General features: G+C 37.1%; 2 protein-coding genes across 2 annotated transcripts in view; both read right to left on the bottom strand.

Moving 5' to 3' along the window:
• LOC110837190 (fatty acid synthase-like) overlaps window positions 1–13,703 on the bottom strand; it is a 33,926-nt gene extending 20,223 nt beyond the window's left edge. Inside the window, exons 1-14 of the mRNA XM_087350887.1 lie at window positions 13,601–13,703; window positions 13,101–13,299; window positions 10,604–10,753; window positions 9,369–9,542; window positions 8,159–8,359; window positions 7,352–7,590; window positions 6,605–6,835; window positions 5,926–6,123; window positions 4,650–4,781; window positions 3,932–4,162; window positions 3,158–3,347; window positions 2,384–2,613; window positions 1,631–1,935; window positions 686–830 (exon numbers count right to left, since the gene is read on the bottom strand). Of these exons, the coding sequence (XP_087207013.1) occupies window positions 686–830; window positions 1,631–1,935; window positions 2,384–2,613; window positions 3,158–3,347; window positions 3,932–4,162; window positions 4,650–4,781; window positions 5,926–6,123; window positions 6,605–6,835; window positions 7,352–7,590; window positions 8,159–8,359; window positions 9,369–9,542; window positions 10,604–10,753; window positions 13,101–13,275 (2,601 nt within the window). The 5' untranslated portion in view covers window positions 13,276–13,299; window positions 13,601–13,703. The remainder of the gene's footprint in view (window positions 1–685; window positions 831–1,630; window positions 1,936–2,383; window positions 2,614–3,157; window positions 3,348–3,931; window positions 4,163–4,649; window positions 4,782–5,925; window positions 6,124–6,604; window positions 6,836–7,351; window positions 7,591–8,158; window positions 8,360–9,368; window positions 9,543–10,603; window positions 10,754–13,100; window positions 13,300–13,600) is intronic.
• Window positions 13,704–15,361: 1,658 nt separating this feature from the next.
• Window positions 15,362–17,609, bottom strand: part of LOC110834633 (fatty acid synthase-like) — a 30,936-nt gene continuing 28,688 nt past the window's right edge. The window contains exons 34-36 of the mRNA XM_087350886.1: window positions 16,809–17,075; window positions 16,402–16,644; window positions 15,362–16,152 (exon numbers count right to left, since the gene is read on the bottom strand). Coding sequence (XP_087207012.1) covers window positions 16,036–16,152; window positions 16,402–16,644; window positions 16,809–17,075 — 627 coding nt within the window. The 3' untranslated portion in view covers window positions 15,362–16,035. The remainder of the gene's footprint in view (window positions 16,153–16,401; window positions 16,645–16,808; window positions 17,076–17,609) is intronic.

Raw genomic sequence — 17,609 nt, forward strand, 5'->3', positions numbered from 1 at the left:
ACACAATTATAATACGCAGCAAGTACATAAAGCCGTAACCAACTCCATGGAGAACAGTCACTTCAGAGAAAAAATGGATTTGTCACAGTTCATAACAATGTTATTACATCATACATGTTTTGAGTTATAAACATGGGTCACATGGGAAACCTTTGGCAATGTTTCTAAGAACTTCCATGTGCCTGAAATTTGTAGTAGCCAAATAGTAGCAAAAATTTGTTCACAGATGTATTCTAAGTTACTTAGTTATTCATTTATAAATTGAGCTAATGCCTCTATACAGATGGCAACATTCAGCGGAATGTGAGTGTAATACCTTTCTTCTGAGACTTCACCTCAGTGGTACAGACATGTAGAAACTACGTGAGATGAACACAAAAGAGCATCATCAATATGAGCAAACTACCTGGCACATGATTAATCAAACTAAAAACACTTATAACAGGTTTTGTTTCTGGATTGCAGTTAAAGTTGTGCAGTCAAGTCCACGGTGTGAGTTATGCAAATGTTCATTAATGATTTGAGACTAGAATTCTGACATCATCTACACACCATCGTATTTGCCCATATATAGAGAGAATACTGCATTGTTTTAAAGTCTCATGTGGCAACATTTCATCTTCTCCTGTGTATACATTTTTGCAGAGAACATTCATCTTTACTCACAGTCTAGAAGTGGAGTTACCTGTGTTGTAAAGTACATGACGTACCAGTCCTCAGAGTGGTCCCACCGGACCAACGGTGAAATCATTGGGGTCCCCCTGCTTACTGGGTATTGTACTGGTGGATACAAGTTTGCCAGCTGTGGTTGCAAACCCAGCTCATACAGCCTGCAAAGCAAACAGCAAGCCATTTTGTGGAGCTGCTGACAGTGATGAAGACCGTGAGAGCAGCAGAGTCATAAGAAGATAAAAGTTACACCAAGTGTCAAGTCTGGCATCCAAAATCAAGATTGTGATATGCGAACAAACAGAACATTAATGAAATAAATGATCAACTGTAACAGTGAACAGAATAAACTTATGTTTCATTTTGAAGAAACCACAGCGAAATCACTATTTTCTTATGATATCAAGCACAAGCGACGTATTGTGACTAGAACGGTGCAGTGAAACTGCAGACACACAGAATGGAATCCAAGTAGATAAGATATTCAATGCCCAATTCAGTTTCTGTTGCTAAAATTTGCATGGGATAGCAAACAGGTCTTCAGTGCAGATCATCTTACAAATGAATCTTACCAAATCTTAAGCAAAACCAAAATATTACTGCCTCCAATTATAATCATTGGGAAAACACATTAACTACAGACTGTCTATGATAATTTTGTCAACATAACCTCATTAATGTGCACAATCATCATTTTCATTGTTGGTGACTTACAAACAGTTTTCCATACAGAATTTGTTGTTATGTTCATGATCTAATTTCATGCCAAATTTAAGAAGACTTGCTCCATGATGTCATCAGCCTACATTTTGCTTAAAAACAGCTAAAGTAGGGTCATTAAAATGTTTAATTTTCCAATCCATTTTTCCAGTAAAAGCTATTGAATACTGAAAACTCAGTTAAACCACAATCTTTCAATTCTAATCAGGGATTTCATTTCCAAACATAAGAAGATACGCACTTGCCGAGAGCAGTGAGGAAGACCTCGGTGCAGTCAGGGTGGCCTCGCTGTGTAATGGCAATGTTGGTGATGCCTTTGTTGAGGGAACTTCTCAAGATGGCCTGCAGGAGACCATGTGGAGCAATCTCAATGGCGATGGCGTTACGAGGGATGTGTCGAGATACCTCTTCAAAAAGTACTGCGCTAAGCAGGTTGTTCGTGTGGTACTCGGCTGATGAGTGAGTTGCTGACGGAGAGTCCCATTCATTCTCTGGCACTGAGGAACTCACCCAGCGAGAAGATCGAATCTTTGGATGCGGGATCAGCTACACACACAAACATTATTGACATATTAGAAAAATAATTACTGAACTAAATAGATGTGTTAACAAGTTTCTAAATAAATTACCAAGACACAATCAAGCAAATTAATGACATAAATATTTCAATCTATTTATCTAATAATAGTGAATGGCGTTCATCAAGAAGCTGAGAGTTACGCAGCTCATGAACTTGTTTTGTAGAACCTGAAGGATCACAACTCCATTCACACAGGCCCACAAATGAACACTTTTCTCAACAAAATATATCCAGTAATTTACTATAAATAACTAACTAGCCAACTCTCTTCTTGAAGATTCTTAAAACTATACCATCCTGAGAGCCAGTACATTCCACTAAAAATTTCTTCAAATGACACCTGTGATGTACCAAAGAATCAGTCCAATCCCACAGTTTCATAATTACATTCCCTGAGCAGTCAACACAATTTACCTTCTTCAGATACTTGAGCAGGAGAGGTCCAGCTGAGGACATGTGCTTGCTGTGTTGAGCGATGTTGGCACAGTTCACCTGTGTAGTGGATATACCTTGAAGCTGCAGTGACTTTATAAACTCCAGCATGGACTTGGCTGGTCCTGACACCATGCAGATGTTACGTCCATAGTGGCATGACACATCAATATCAGGCGGACAGAATTTCTTGGTCTCCTCAGCTCCCAGACCTGCGAGAGAAAACACTTAATAAGAATCAAGTGGGCTACTTTCATGGTCAAACGTTTGATTAGTAGGAGGAAACTTACTGGATGAAACGCAACCAACTACCCTTCATATATGGATTCATATACAAAGTTTATTAGAGAATACTGGTATACTAGAATGAGTTCTATATCAAAATCAAAAGTCATACACTTTTATTATTATTTCTTGTTTAATATTTATTACCCTTGAGTTACTGTATACATGTGATCGGAACAACTGTTACCATCCCCTATTACCATCTGATAAAACTTAAACAGTGCATAGTCAAATGAAGAATGATAACAGATGCTGAATTTAAAAATACATGGGATGAATTGGTAATTGACCATTTTGTGGTGATATTCAAGCCTTCACTAGAGGAAATTAGGAAAACCATTAAGACGCCTGGTTAGACCACTCAGTACCTGCGCTCTCAACACACTTAAATCTCTTATTCCTGACTGCAGTCATTACAGCTGACTTACACGCAGAGCTACTTGTAATCATGTCTCAAACCAGAAGACTTACCGACTACAGCCATCATGCCCTCGATGGTATCTGTTTCTAGGACTGCAAGGCCACAGTAATATGCCGCCAGCACCGTCTGCTCTGCCTTGAAGCAGCCGTCCATGTAAGCGCAGCCCAGCTCCCCCACTGAGTAACCCAGAATGCCATTAGGCTCAATGCCCACTGCTCTCATGATGTCCACCAGTCCTATCTACATCAGAAAGACGGGGTTCAATATCTAGTTAGTTTCAAAATTAGTAACGCAGACTAGTGAAAGCGCTCAGTCTCAACCCATACTATTCTTAAAATAAACTGTAATTTACTCTAATTAATGACAAATCCAATATATTCCCACTGATCAATTTCCTATTTCCTGGCAGGATGCCACAAAGTGATCACTTTATGCACCGAATATTTACAAGAAGTATAAAGTCTTAAGCAAAGCCTATTTTATGTAATAAATTCTATAGTATATCAATACAGCAAATTGACCTGTGTCAGAAGTAATCTTGTTTTTCAGAACTTCTTTTGCACTTTAGTGCTTAGAGGAATGGTTTCACATTCACAGCTACAAAGAATAATAGAATGTACTAGTTCAGGTTAGAGAAAGGACAATATTTTAATCAGGAATCAAGACAATGCAAATTAAAATTACAGGACCCATTAGAAAAAGTTAACCATGATCAACCCAACACTTTATGTGACTGACTTCTGTATAAGATTGGGATACAGATATATGTGATTCATAAAGATTTTTCTCAAGAAAAAATTTAAAATTGCTGTCATGTTGTTCACCTGGCAGGCTGCGATGCCCACGAAGCAATTGAGGATGTTATTGTAGATTCTAGGATCATCAGATGTGATGATATTGAGAACATCCACACCGTAAGGCTTGAGAGTTCGTTGGCACTTCTCAATGGCCGCTGCAAAAACAGGCAGTTTGAGGAGGGATTTCCCCATACGTGGCCATTGCGAACCTATGCCAGTGAACACGAACCAGACTGGCCGTTTGCTCCCTGGATAAAACTGAGAACAAAGCAGTATACAAGGTTATGAGTTCTGAATGTTACTGATTATCAGAAATGCCTCCGTTCTGACTATAGGAGGGCAAAAATAACATTTGTAAGAAATTTGTACTTAATGCTGACAATAACACCACATAAATTATTATTTTATGTGCATATTTAATAATCTCATTTACAAAGTAAACAACAGACCACTTTAACCTCTTAACTGTGTTAACACATCAATTTGGTGCACTGCAAGATACAACCACTGCATTATTCACACTTATCATTAAATGATAACAAAATAACTACAGAAAAGTTAGGTATTAATAAATTCCTTGGTTTACAAATTCATTAAAACTTCAACTGGCGAAACACATTAAGTAACATATAATATGAAACAAAAATTTGTGATGCAACTTACAATTTCTGGCATTCTTCCTAAAATAACATTTTGTCAGAGGAAGAAACTGGAACATCCAATGCCACATTATCGGATTACTTACATTAATACTCCGCAGCTCCCTGCCATCCTGAGTCAGAAGAGTGTACCCTCGGTATTTGTGGCCAATAATTTCTGTCGACTGTACATCATGCATCAGGTGCACAAATTCTGCATCAACTGGCCGGCTTTCAAACTGTACACACATATGACAAAACAAAATAAAGCACCAACTTCAGAATTTCAACTGGCCACATAATCACACAGCATCCTGTTTATGACGATGTAGCAGGCCTGCACAAATCCCCTTATATTTATGAGCCAGAATAGAAAACCTTGGGTGAGAACGCTGCTGAATTTTATTACACAAGGACAATTGAAACACATTACCACATAGTGACTGTGCATTGCACCTTAAGAACAGTCCACCTGGCCAGGCCGTGCATTTCAATTTTTAAACCCAGAGTTACAGCCTGGCTGTAGGTCCATTCTACTCGAATTCAAATAACCTGTTCACATATGACAGTGGTTAATTTAACATAATTAATACTTGTTAATACCAGACAACAATTTATAACACTGTTGTTTTTATTTATGCTTAGTAAGACACACAGATAAGAGAAACAAAAGTTTCTTGATATTGCTAAGATAACCTAAAATAATTAAATTGGATAAGGAATTAATTATTAAAGAATTGGAAATTATTCAGATAACAGCATCTCGGCAACTGCAGAAACATAACCCATCTGTGTAACAAAAACTTCAAGCCAAATAAAATAAATATACAATTCCAGTCCTTAACTAAAGTAGCCGGAGCATCTACAGTTGTGCAGGAAATTAAATTCTAGAATTTTTTGTTACAGAATTTGAAACACTCTTTAAAAATAGTGCATCTCGTCTGGTGAAATCCGATAAAGCTCAGTATACAGGACTTTATATTTTTCACTGCAATCACCAAACTCAAATTCCTACTGTGAGAAATGCAGTCAGAATACTTAACTGTTAAGTTACTTAACAATGCTCTTTCAACTGCTGAGGTTACAACCAAAATGATCTAAAGGCCAAAATTTGGAAGGATACAGCCATGGCCTATTCAAAGAAAACTAACCTAACCTAACCTAACTGAGTAAAGCCACATCAGACTGAGCAAAGAGAGCCGCGGTACTGAAACTGGGTATCTGCCGAACGAAAGCCCACAGCATTACCACAGCAACAAACCGCCCAGTTTTAAATAATCCAAGAAAGAATACAAATGGAGGAGCTCTGTCACACAATGTTTGAAATTCAAAGATTTAGCTTTGTAAAATGTTAAATCAACTCTTTTGGGTTTTCCTAATTACATCTTTGAGGATGACATCAACTGCCTCTTCTGTGCGCCCAGATGCTACAACAAGTCGAGGAACAGAGTCAGTTGGAGCCCCACCATTTATTTTATTCTTCTGATTCCGCCGTAATATAATGTGAGTGTTTGCTCCTCCAAATCCAAATGAGCTGACTCCTGTAAGCTCGCCAGTCCAAGGCACTGTCTCTGTCACCACCTGAAACAAGACACATTTTTGTTTGGTTATGGTGAATGAATCTTCTTAGCTTCTGCATCTCAATTGAGGTAAAGAAATGCACATTTTCTACGTTCACGCACTTATGACCTCATTTTTCCCATCAAGATAATAGGACAAAACATGACTACTGATACGAAACTAAAAGTGTAACAATCGCTACCAGGCATTGTGTGGCAAGTTATTTTCCAAGTAACAACCTATAAGTTTTGATAAAAGTAAGTATACACACATAATGAAATTTCAGTAATCAGATTTCACTTGAGATTACAACAAGAATTCAAGTTTACAGACGTCTGCCTACAAGGCAAAACAGATCTGTGAGGCATAAACACAGCACATTTGTTATCCATCTATAAAACTAAGATGATTAAATGGATTTGTGACAGTATGAATTCATTCTGCATATGATGGCACAAAGAGAGAGGTTTTCAAGTTGTCCTGCTATGACATGAACACTCACCTTCATTTGCCCATTCACAAGTGCCTGTACACCTGCTCGAGGGTTGTTGTAGTTCAAATTTGGGGGGATCAAGCCAGTCTCCATGGCAATGATCACTTTGGAGATACCACAAAGACCTGATGCAGGTTCTGAATGCCCCAAGTTGGACTTGACTGATCCTATAAGGAGTGGGGTCTTTCTATCTTTACAGAAAACTTGGGCTATACCATTCAGTTCTTCAAGATCTCCTGCCTGAAATTGGTAGGAGCATTTGACTTACAACAAGAAAAATTACTGTGCCACATTCCAACAAATTCATATTATTTTAAATATCTGATCTGTTATAACAATATGCTGACTTAGTATACCCTGAATAAGAAGGTAAAATGAAGCATGCAAAGTTTTCAGTCTAAATTTCATCATTTTTAAAATAAAACTATTGTAATATTTTATCATAATATTAGAACAATTCTTCCAGTCAAAAGTGAATAATACGAAAGTCTACTTACTACTGAAATGGCATATCCTTATGTTGACACATCAGTATCATAGACTTAAGATAGAACCCCCAAGCATAAAACATTACTACCAGAAATAGGTAGACAGCAAATGCCAAAGTAATGTTTCAGTATTCCCTCCCTTACCCAAATCTATTGCAAAACAAAGTTGAAACCATCTGACACTTTAACCGTGGACAAAAAGATGTTCATTTTTATCAGCACTTAATTACTGAGTGTGAGCAGGAAAATAAAACTTGAAAAAACATACTCTGGTTCCAGTTCCATGTGCTTCAAAGTATTTTACTGCACTGGGATCAGTACCACACTCCTGGTAACACTGTTCTAGCAACAATTTCTGTGCATGTCTGGAGGGGTGTAAGATACCCCCATCCTTCAAGCCATCGCTGTTATTCTTTGCATGCACCACTGTGGCATATATACGTTTTGCATCGCGAGTCTTCTGCAGAAACATCACACAAGCAGCCTCACTCCGTGCATAGCCATCAGCTGTATAAATGGCAAAGCAAGAAGTCAAGAGGTTATTTCCTTTAAGAACACTGCAGAGACAATCTTGCAGTCTGAACTCATTTTAAATGACTGCTTCAGCTATTGTAAATAAGGATTAATTACTGATTGACTAGTCACAGACATGAAGATGTAAATTATAAGTCTGACAAAAATGTAGGGATGAGTTTTACACACAAAACAATGATAACATTTCATGTGGGTCCGAGAAAGCCTCCTCTCCCAAGTTATAGCTCCATTACTCAGGACAGTTGGCCTCTGAGCTGAGATTCAAACACTAGACCTCGTAACTACAAAGCAAGAATCATGGCCGCACAATTGTAACTTTCAACACCTTCTCAGATGTAAATTTCCTTACTCATTGAGCGATGCAGTAATGATAAAAAGTTCCCTGTTGCACTTAAAGTGCTAAAAAGTGTTGAATACAATGACTGGTTTGATGGGGTCACATATGAAAGACAAAGCAGTGAGAAGTTCCATTACACTAGACACCAAATGACGTTGCCAGAGAATAACAAAATACAGAATATCATGGCTGAGCTATGCTTACCATCATTATCAAAGACTTTGCACCTGCCTTGATGGCTTAACACACCGATTTGAAAAAAGAAAAGAGACAGGTACGGATGAAGACAAAGTTGGGCACTGGCCACAATAGCAGAGTCACAAGATCCATTGAGAATGGCTCTATATGCCTGCTCAAACGCATATGAACTGGATGAACATGCTGAATCCACTGCATAACTCGGTCCTGCAATAGAATGTGCAATATCTTACAGACAACAGACTTTGTTAGTTTGACAGTCTGTCTACAAACCCACGTTTTATTATAGTCTCAATATTTATTAAGATCCAATACATGTGTCCAAAACTCAGCAGTAATACAGAGTTAGTTTCAAGCACTTAAAGGGAGCCACCTGAAGATGGCCAATTAAGGTCGACTCATCTAGTGAGGCTATAATAAAAAGTTATTCTGTAGACAGACTGTCACCATAACAATCAACACACATCAGGACACATTCCTTAAAACAGGCTGCAGATATATTTCCATACATAAACTAGTATCAACACTTCCAATGCCAAATTCCTTTATCACACAAAAATGCTGTGTCATGATTTTTCCACTGTTTTGTACTAAAGAGATGGATGATATGCAAATCGGCAGTGACTAGCAGCCACTTGTGTGAAACAGCACTGACCTGGCACCTTGCTCTAGTCACAAAATGTATTTTGTTACTATGTCTTTAATTGTGACTGTCAGCAAGGACGCTTACGTCTAATACATCTCCTTCAAACATGAACATGGGTTCCTAATGGTATATGCCTTCATTTTTCATATTAGAAAGAAGACAGAGAAATTAATATTGTAAACAATTTTGATTTCACCAAAATCTTTTCATCTGGATTCAGGGTATTTTGAGTAAGGAAACAGACAAACAGTTTGTTTGTTTGCTTTCTGGCACGTTCAGTAACACTTCAGTGACTGCAGAGAATACATACAAATGCAAAAAAGAAATACTATAAATAATAAACTAGTAACAATGTACAAGAAGGGAGATGCGATGGTCTGTTTTACATTACTGCAGTGTTGTATACTGATTGTAGATGTCATTTTGGGCCAAGCTTTACACACACACACACACCCACATGCAGTCAGAGATGCTGCACTAACCATTACTGTAAATGTGCCTAAATTTGGAAGCTTTTGGGCAGGGGTGAAACAGTTACAACTGTGTTGTTGTGAATTGAGAAAAACTCACCTGTGACGCCAAGCCAGTGGGAAATTTGGTTGGCATACATAGCTCGAACACAACCTGTGAGGCCATACCCATTTTCATGTGGCTTCTCAAAGTACCAAAATCTTTCTGTCTCACTGAAGCACACTCCTACAAACACCCCAACATTCTGTCCCTTTAGGTGTTCAGGGTTGACACCTTAACAGAAAAATATATCATTATTACCAATACAAACATTCTCTAAGTCATTCTAGAATGTGACATATCAGGTACGGAGAGCAGTAGATTTGTAATATCCCTGAACACTACAGATATCACAGGAATATTATCACAAAGGAGGCCCGCATGTGTCAGGAATATAGAGTTCTCCCCTCTCCAATTCTTCCCTTATTTTATACAAGAGTTTGAGCTGCCGTCCTCCTCCTTATATGCAGGCCTTGCAACTTCTGCAACTATTTCTCAACACAAAACAGAGATCTTGTCCTGAAATGTTAGCAGTTTCTCTTCAAATATTGTCTTTCAGTCCTTGCAAGTAATGTGGATTGTTTAACAAACTCTTTCCTTTAGTGTCCCCCACAAATAACAGTTCAATGGACTGAAATCTGGAGAGAGTTATAAACCACTGACAAAGTATGTCTTTTAGTGCAGTCACTGAAAAATTTGCTAAAAAGTCTATGGCATTACCCTGCATGAAGCAACTATACACATTTTTTCCTCTTCTTTACTTCTCTAAGAAATGGTATCAGAATTTAAAGTCATGCAAGGGAACATCATAAACTGCATGGGGACATTCAGAACAAAATTTTTCAGGTCATGTGGCTAACATCCCCTCTTCCTCCCATGTAGTTTACTATGTTTACCTTCAGGAAGCTTGTCAGTTAATATACAAACAGTGAGAAACAACAAAATCTGTCGACATTACTGTAAAAAGACATCAATCATCATTCTGGAAATGATTGATATATAAAAGCACAGGTAAGTGAGGCAGAGTCAGCTATGTTTGACAGTCAAGTGATAGCAAAGCTTGTGAATTGTCATGTGCTACAGACACAGCTTCATTATCAAGCAGCAGAAAAGAATGGAGGAAGTTTATTATGAAGTAGAAGAAAGCTTTTTACCCAGACAGCCAGAAAGTGAATTGGTGAGCATCAATTCAGTTAATAGTCAATTTTGCTTGTAATAGTGTGAAGTACATATATCTTGTATTAAGACACCACCATGTAATCAATAATTATTATAAAATATTTAAAATCACTGACCTGCATCCACAATAGCCTCATACGTCCTTTCCATCATCAAACGACAATTTGGGTCCAACATGTGTGCCTGTTTGTAGTTAATCCCAAAAAATGATGAATCAAACTTCGTAATATTGGGCAACTTTCCTGCCCTGGGAAGCTCATTGTGTTCTACACAAAAAATAATACATATAACAAAATTTTATAATCACTTTCGATCTCTTACAAATCTGTCAACCTGCACAGTCCATGCAGTGAATGGTACGTAGACAGACTCAGAGACATGGTCTATAGCTGTCTGCCTCCTTCTGCTGTAAAAAATACTTATAAATGCTGAACGATCACAGGGAAATCCTGTGTCATATGTCTTTAAGGGAAAGCAGTTACAGATAATTCCACTGTTATTTGTACTTTAACTTTTAAAATTTCAGTAAACTTCTACAAGATTACACCCAAAAAAAGTCACCTTCTTATTATATCATTTTATTATATATTTTCCCTTCATGAAAATTGGTAATGCTAACTAATCAATTTAGTACCATATTTCTGGGTGTTTATTCCTCCCACAGTTGGTTAATAAGTCCATAAACGTTTAAAATCTGTAGAGCAGGCAAAAACATATTTCACAAATCAATGTACGTAAACTTCAGATTCTGCAATACAAGTATGAAAAATAATTTTACAAATTAATATACATAAAAATCAGAATTTTAAATAGAAATACAAAACTCACTTTACATATAGATTATAGATATACATAAAGCTTAAAAATTTTCAGCAGAGATGAAATCATCTACAGAAAAGGAAGAGTGAGTGAATAGGTAATCTTTCAATGCAAGCTTGAATACCTTTATATCATAATTTAGACTTTTGTTGGTGGAAGATAATTATGTAACTTGATACCTGTATAGTACGCTCCTTTTTGATATTTAGTAAGGTTAGCATTTGGCACACAGAGATCATGCTTACGTCTTGCATTTAAATTGTGTACATCTGTATTTCTTTTAAATTTATCCAAGTTTTCCACCACAAATGATGGCAAGCAGAGTATAAATTCACTTGCAAGTTGAAGTATATTAAATTTATGAAATAATTTTCTATAAGAAACCCAGCTTTTGACACCTGCCATTATTCTAATTATTTTCTTTTGCATGTAAACAACTTTATTACTGTCTGTTGAATTTCCCCAAACTATTAACCCATATGACACTACAGAGTGGAAGTAGGCAAAGTAAACTAGCTTTAAAGTATCTATTGTCATGAGTGGTACGACTGTTCTCATGGCAAAGCATGCAGTGCTTAATTTGGGAATAATATACTCAATGCGTTTCTTCCAATTTAAAGTATTGTCATCTTGTAAGCCAAGGATTTTGTTTGTTTCAACTTCCGAAATTAATTTTTCTTCAAAACCTATATTTAATCTAGGATATGTCTTGTGCTTAGTAACAAATTTTATGAAGTTTGTAAGACTTGAGGTTCTCACAGCGGTGAGTATGAAGATATCCGTCTTCTGGGTTATTGCGCTGTGTAGTCTGGTCGATGTTAACCAACGTTTCAGAGGTCATACTGCCTCCGTCATCAGGGCAGGCTACACCTTTCACTTCCCAGCCTATAAATCCAGCTCCTCACACCCTATTGGCATATTCATCGCCCTGATGACGGAGGCAGTATGACCTCTGAAACGTTGGTTAACATCGACCAGACTACACAGCGCAATAACCCAGAAGACGGATATCTTTATGAAGTTTGTTTTTTCAAAATTTAGTGCCAATTTGTTAGCTCTCAACCATTTGTTTATGTTGGCAAAGACATCATTCATGATATTTTCAAGATAGATCAATTCTGGGTGTGTAATAATGATACTTGTATCATCAGCAAAAAGAATAGGTTTGGATATAGAGTTTATAGTTGCCAGCAGGTCATTGATATATATGAGGAAAAGTAAGGGTCCAAGAATTGAACCTTGTGGTACTCCATGATTTACGATATCCCATTCTGAATTGGTATTATGATTGGTATGGGGGCTTTTAAATTCTACTTTCTGCCTTCTATTATTTAGATAGGATTTAAACCATTGTCCTCCTATACCTCGAATTCCATAAAATTTCAGTTTCGTTAGTAATATTTCATGGTTTACACAATCAAATGCCTTAGCTAGGTCACAAGATATTCCACCCACATAAATTTTATTGTTAAGGGCACATACAATTTCATTAGTGAAACTAAATAGAGCCTTTTCTGTTGAGAGATTTTTGCTAAATCCAAATTGTTCCTCTACAAGGATGTTGTTTGTGTTTAAGAAATGATTTACTCTCTTGCACATAACTTTCTCAAAGTTTTTAGAAAATGTTGTCAGCAGTGAAATAGGTCTGTAGTTAGAGATGCAGGCTGATGTATCAATCCACAAACTGATTTGTCAACATGTAACACCCATGTTACTGGTTAATGTAAGTTCTTGACAATAAGATATTAAACAGCTTAAGTATTATGAACTGTGAACTTTATAAGGAATACTGACCAAATTTCCAGCGTTGGTCATCCTCAGTCACCATGTCCACTTTGTTAAACAGATTATCTCTTAACTGGTAGACATTTTCTGATTGAGGAAAATAACCGGCAATGCCTGAAATAACAATCTCTTCACCAGGGGAGGACTGCACAGACCGCACTCTCACGTTAGTCGACACAGGCATGATTGGCAGCACTGTTATGTTTTACTGAAATAAAAAAAAGGGTGCAATACATAGGCACAGCATATAATTTGGATATTGCCTTCCCCCACGCCCCTGCCACAAACAATTGAAAAGTTGTTGGATTTGAGGATTTCATGGCAGTGAGTCTTCTGGGTGGTTGTGCCATGTAGTCTGGCAGAAGATTAATTTTAATATTATCCAGCAAATTATTTTGTATAAGATTCTTCATAAATAAATCCAAAAACAAAACAAAATTGTATTTGAATTCATAGCACAAGAGAAATTCTCTCAGATCTAGTTACCCAATATAAATATGAATGCGTACCTTCCAAGTGCTTCCAGTACTCACATGACACTGAGAAGCCCACAGAACATTTTATAGTTTTACCAGAGTACAAATTCCCAAACTCACATGTGGCACGATATTAATGGGGGCCTAAATATGATGATGATTGCCGATGTTATAATAATTAATATAAATATTTATAAGGTGTAAATTAGATTTTAGATCGCTGCATTGCTAAGGATGTAAATCGACCTCACCTTATTTATTCAAGTTCAAATTCATTATATAATTTTTGATACATAATCAATAACAACAGAAAGAAAGTAAAGTAAAGTTTGTCCCACTATACGCCATGTAGGCGCTTGGGGGGAGTGGAGGTATAGCTCCTACTCATTCTAGACCTCAGCACTAGATAGGAAGTGAGAAACAAACAAAGGAAGTTTTTATACAAAGAGACAAATACTGAGAAAAAGGCAAGAAAGAGAGAGAGAGAGAAAAAAGTTTTTCTTATAATTCCAGCAAATGTAACAATTGTTTGGTTTAAGGTAAAACATATGTTAATTGGAGGTTAGAGTAAACAAAACTGAACCAAAATAAAATCCATCAAATAACTTAAAAAGAAGACCCACAAAATCTTTTAAATTGATTCCATTAAATGTTTCAGTGAGACAGTTCTTAAAAACATTTTGAATGATTCTGTATCACCTTTCTGGGCAAAAATATTTGTATTCACTTGAGAAGCTCCTTCTATCAGTGGTCAATGTACAGCTTCATCAAAACACAGTTTTCTTCTGTAGGTGTAGTCAGGGATCAAATTTATGCAACAACGTGATTTAATAGCTTCGTAATATCTACTAATGTTATAAGTTTAAATTATATATTGCAGGATTATATATAAGAATTGGATGGTTATATCCCCATAATGTGACATGGTATGAACTACCATATTATGACCTGTGAAAGTTCACAAAAAGTGATAATTTGATGGAGCATTATGTTTGCAAATCATATCAGAAGTACAAAAGTTACAATTCTTTTAGAGAAAATTAAATGTGAAATCAACTTCATGACAACCGAAGGTGTTTCCTGAAAAATGCACGAACTCAAAACCGAACAAATGACCCCAGATTACCGTCAGATACAGACCCTACAAAAGCAAAACCATGGACTTGCTTGGATTTCTTGCTACCAGAGTCATCACCATCAGAACAACTTTTCAGTGTTCTCAGCAACACATAAATGGCGCACGAGTACCGTCAATTTTGATGGACACTGGCCATTAAATTAAGAGTAGATACATTTTGTTAAATCAAAAGGAAATATGATGTTATGATAAGGTTATCTTGGAAGTATAATAATCAGAAGTCTCTCAGGTCTAAGCAATCTTGAAATAAAATCCTTGAAGAGAGACTAAGTAACAAATGCAGGCCGAGTTCTTCACAGCAGATTTACTGCCATACAGTCTGCTACCCATAAGCAGGTATTAGAGCAGTCCTCTGGGTCAAATGCTCCAACAGCATCAAATACAGAGGCATGGCATACTGGTTCATAACAAGTATTTATCAGGGCCGAGACAGTAACAGATAATGTAACACATTGCTAAAAGAAATGTAAAGATGTCAGATATGCTAAGAAATAACCATATACTTGTGTTCTATTGCTATGAAAATGATCTTGTTTTTTCTTATTTCAAAGCTTTGGAGTTTAATGAATACAGTGACAGGTCACGAGGATTACAAACAGGAAGATTACGTAGCAACTTTTTACCAATAGGATTATTTTGCATGTTCACAGGAAGTACCATTCTATTTAGCAAATTTATTCCCTTTTCACACATTAAGAATACACCAATTGTAGGTCACGGTCTACATACACATCACTGAATTACTCGTGTGCATTGTCATGAAGAAAAACAAAGTCTTATGTCAGAAGTGGGAAAGTTATTACTAGATTCCTGCTGAGACATTGTCATTTACCACACCAGCCTGTTAAAGTTCATGTTGATAAAGTTCTTCTTTCTGAAGAGAGAAAAGTTTTAAGAAAAACTGTGGAAGTGCAGTGACAAATAATGTTATTCAAAGTAAAGTAAAATTAAAGCTGTCCCACTATATGCCATGTAGGCACTTGGGGGAGGAGAAGTATAGCTCCTACTCATTCTTGACCTCGGCACTAGATGGGGGTGAGTGGTCACCATAACGCACCGGCTCCTCTGCCCCCCCGCCAGGGATCGAATTCAAGTCATCCAGTCCGTACCCAGTCACTATACTGATTGAGCTACGCTGGCTCAAAATGCTATGCATATAGAAAAATAAATCGATTAATCCTGTCACAAGGCACATGGCAAGCAGCCACACTACATTAACAATCAACCTGAAAGCATTTTTGTTGCCAAAAGAAGTGAGAACCTACATGGGCTGTTGTGGATATAAATTACTTTAATAATAAATATTCTGCTCATTTTGGATGCCTCTTAATTAAGGGGCCTCATTATTTGTAATCTGCCTGTTGATAATGGCGGCAGCATCCTTGCTGTCCAGCATTGTCAAGTGGTTGCCGTCCACAAAATATACCTCCACCTTTTTCTCACAACACTGCAACACAAGATCAAACATGTACACTTATGCACCCACTGGGCAGCTGACAGCGTGACCACTTCTCTCTGTGGACAAGCAAGCAAGAACATCGTTTTGTTTAACGCTTACTGCTACTGAAGAATATGGCAGCTCATTGTAAATTTGATTTACACCTGTACATAATTCAGTGTCACAGCTCACATCTTGATACACTGAAAATTCCAGAGGGTGCACCTTGTTTAGAATAAAGCCTGAGTGAATACTCACCTTTGAGAGTCCATAATCATCCGATGATTTCACTGCCATTGCAACAGGCCTCAGAAGGGTGGTTTCAGCCTTGACTTTTTCTTTGTAGTCCCACTCATAGTATGAAATGGTTTTAAGTCGATTCAAGACACACAAACAAACAGCTTTGTAGTGCTCGACATTGTTTCTCAACACAGGAAGTTTACTGATGAGGTGATCTAACTTCTCGTCCAAGCTTTTAAGAGGTGTGATCTCCTGAACCAACTGTCAATATGTACAAGATGAACATTAAATAAACTTGGCATAGATTCTACGAAAATATTGAGGTGTATATTAATCACACTTAAGAAGCACATATTACACATATTACTGAAAAATTAATTATGAGAAATAACAGTATTAGCATTTTAAAATTCTTCCTCAAGTACCTTGGTGATGGCTGCTGATGTGGCATCACGTGGTGAAACAATTCTGAATATATTACATATGGCATTGATCTGAAACTGATCCTCATTGTTACCAACAGTTTTTTCCACCAGCGCCTTCATGAAATCTGGTGAACTGTCCAGTAGGTACAGCTTCCCCTCCCGCCCCTCTTTCTCAAGTTTAAGTGCCAGTTCCAGAGCCAGGAGACCACCAAATGAGTAGCCCAGCAGAGTGAATGGAGCACGCGGCTTCAGGCGGCTCTGTATGTGCTGCCAAGACAAACAAGTGGGTCACTGTGACAGCTCATGTTAATAACATATAACATTAAACCTTTCCTCTGTATTATATTTACCTTGTACTGTCAAGGTTATTATAATAATGGTCACAAGGTAAACAGTAAGCCTTGTATTGATAGAGTAAATGAGTTATGAATACAGAGATGTGATAAGACAACCAACATGAAAGAGCATTATTTGCGACACACAAGCACAGACAGAAAAATAATGCTAAAATTATTATTGGAGAAAAGTCTGTAAAAACATAACTTTGATTTATTTGACTCAGAAGAGGTACTTGACAAAATGGCAGTAAATTATGAGAGTCTCTGAGAAGTGGGTAATTCCTTGATCAGCTAAGAAAATATCGACAAGGACTCTGTTAAAAGCAGCGACTTAGATATTTCCAACTTCAAACAATAACATTTACTTCTAAAAGTTAATTCAAACACTCCGTGGAAATTTGAATAAAAAGTTTCTTGGATATTATCCATCGCCTAGTAAAATATAAAACGTAAAACGACGTTT

This window comes from Zootermopsis nevadensis, unplaced genomic scaffold (genome assembly GCF_977971745.1).
Source record: "Zootermopsis nevadensis isolate Lab colony 2312 unplaced genomic scaffold, Znev_1.0 Znev_ptg000017l, whole genome shotgun sequence".
NCBI lineage: Eukaryota > Metazoa > Arthropoda > Insecta > Blattodea > Termopsidae > Zootermopsis > Zootermopsis nevadensis.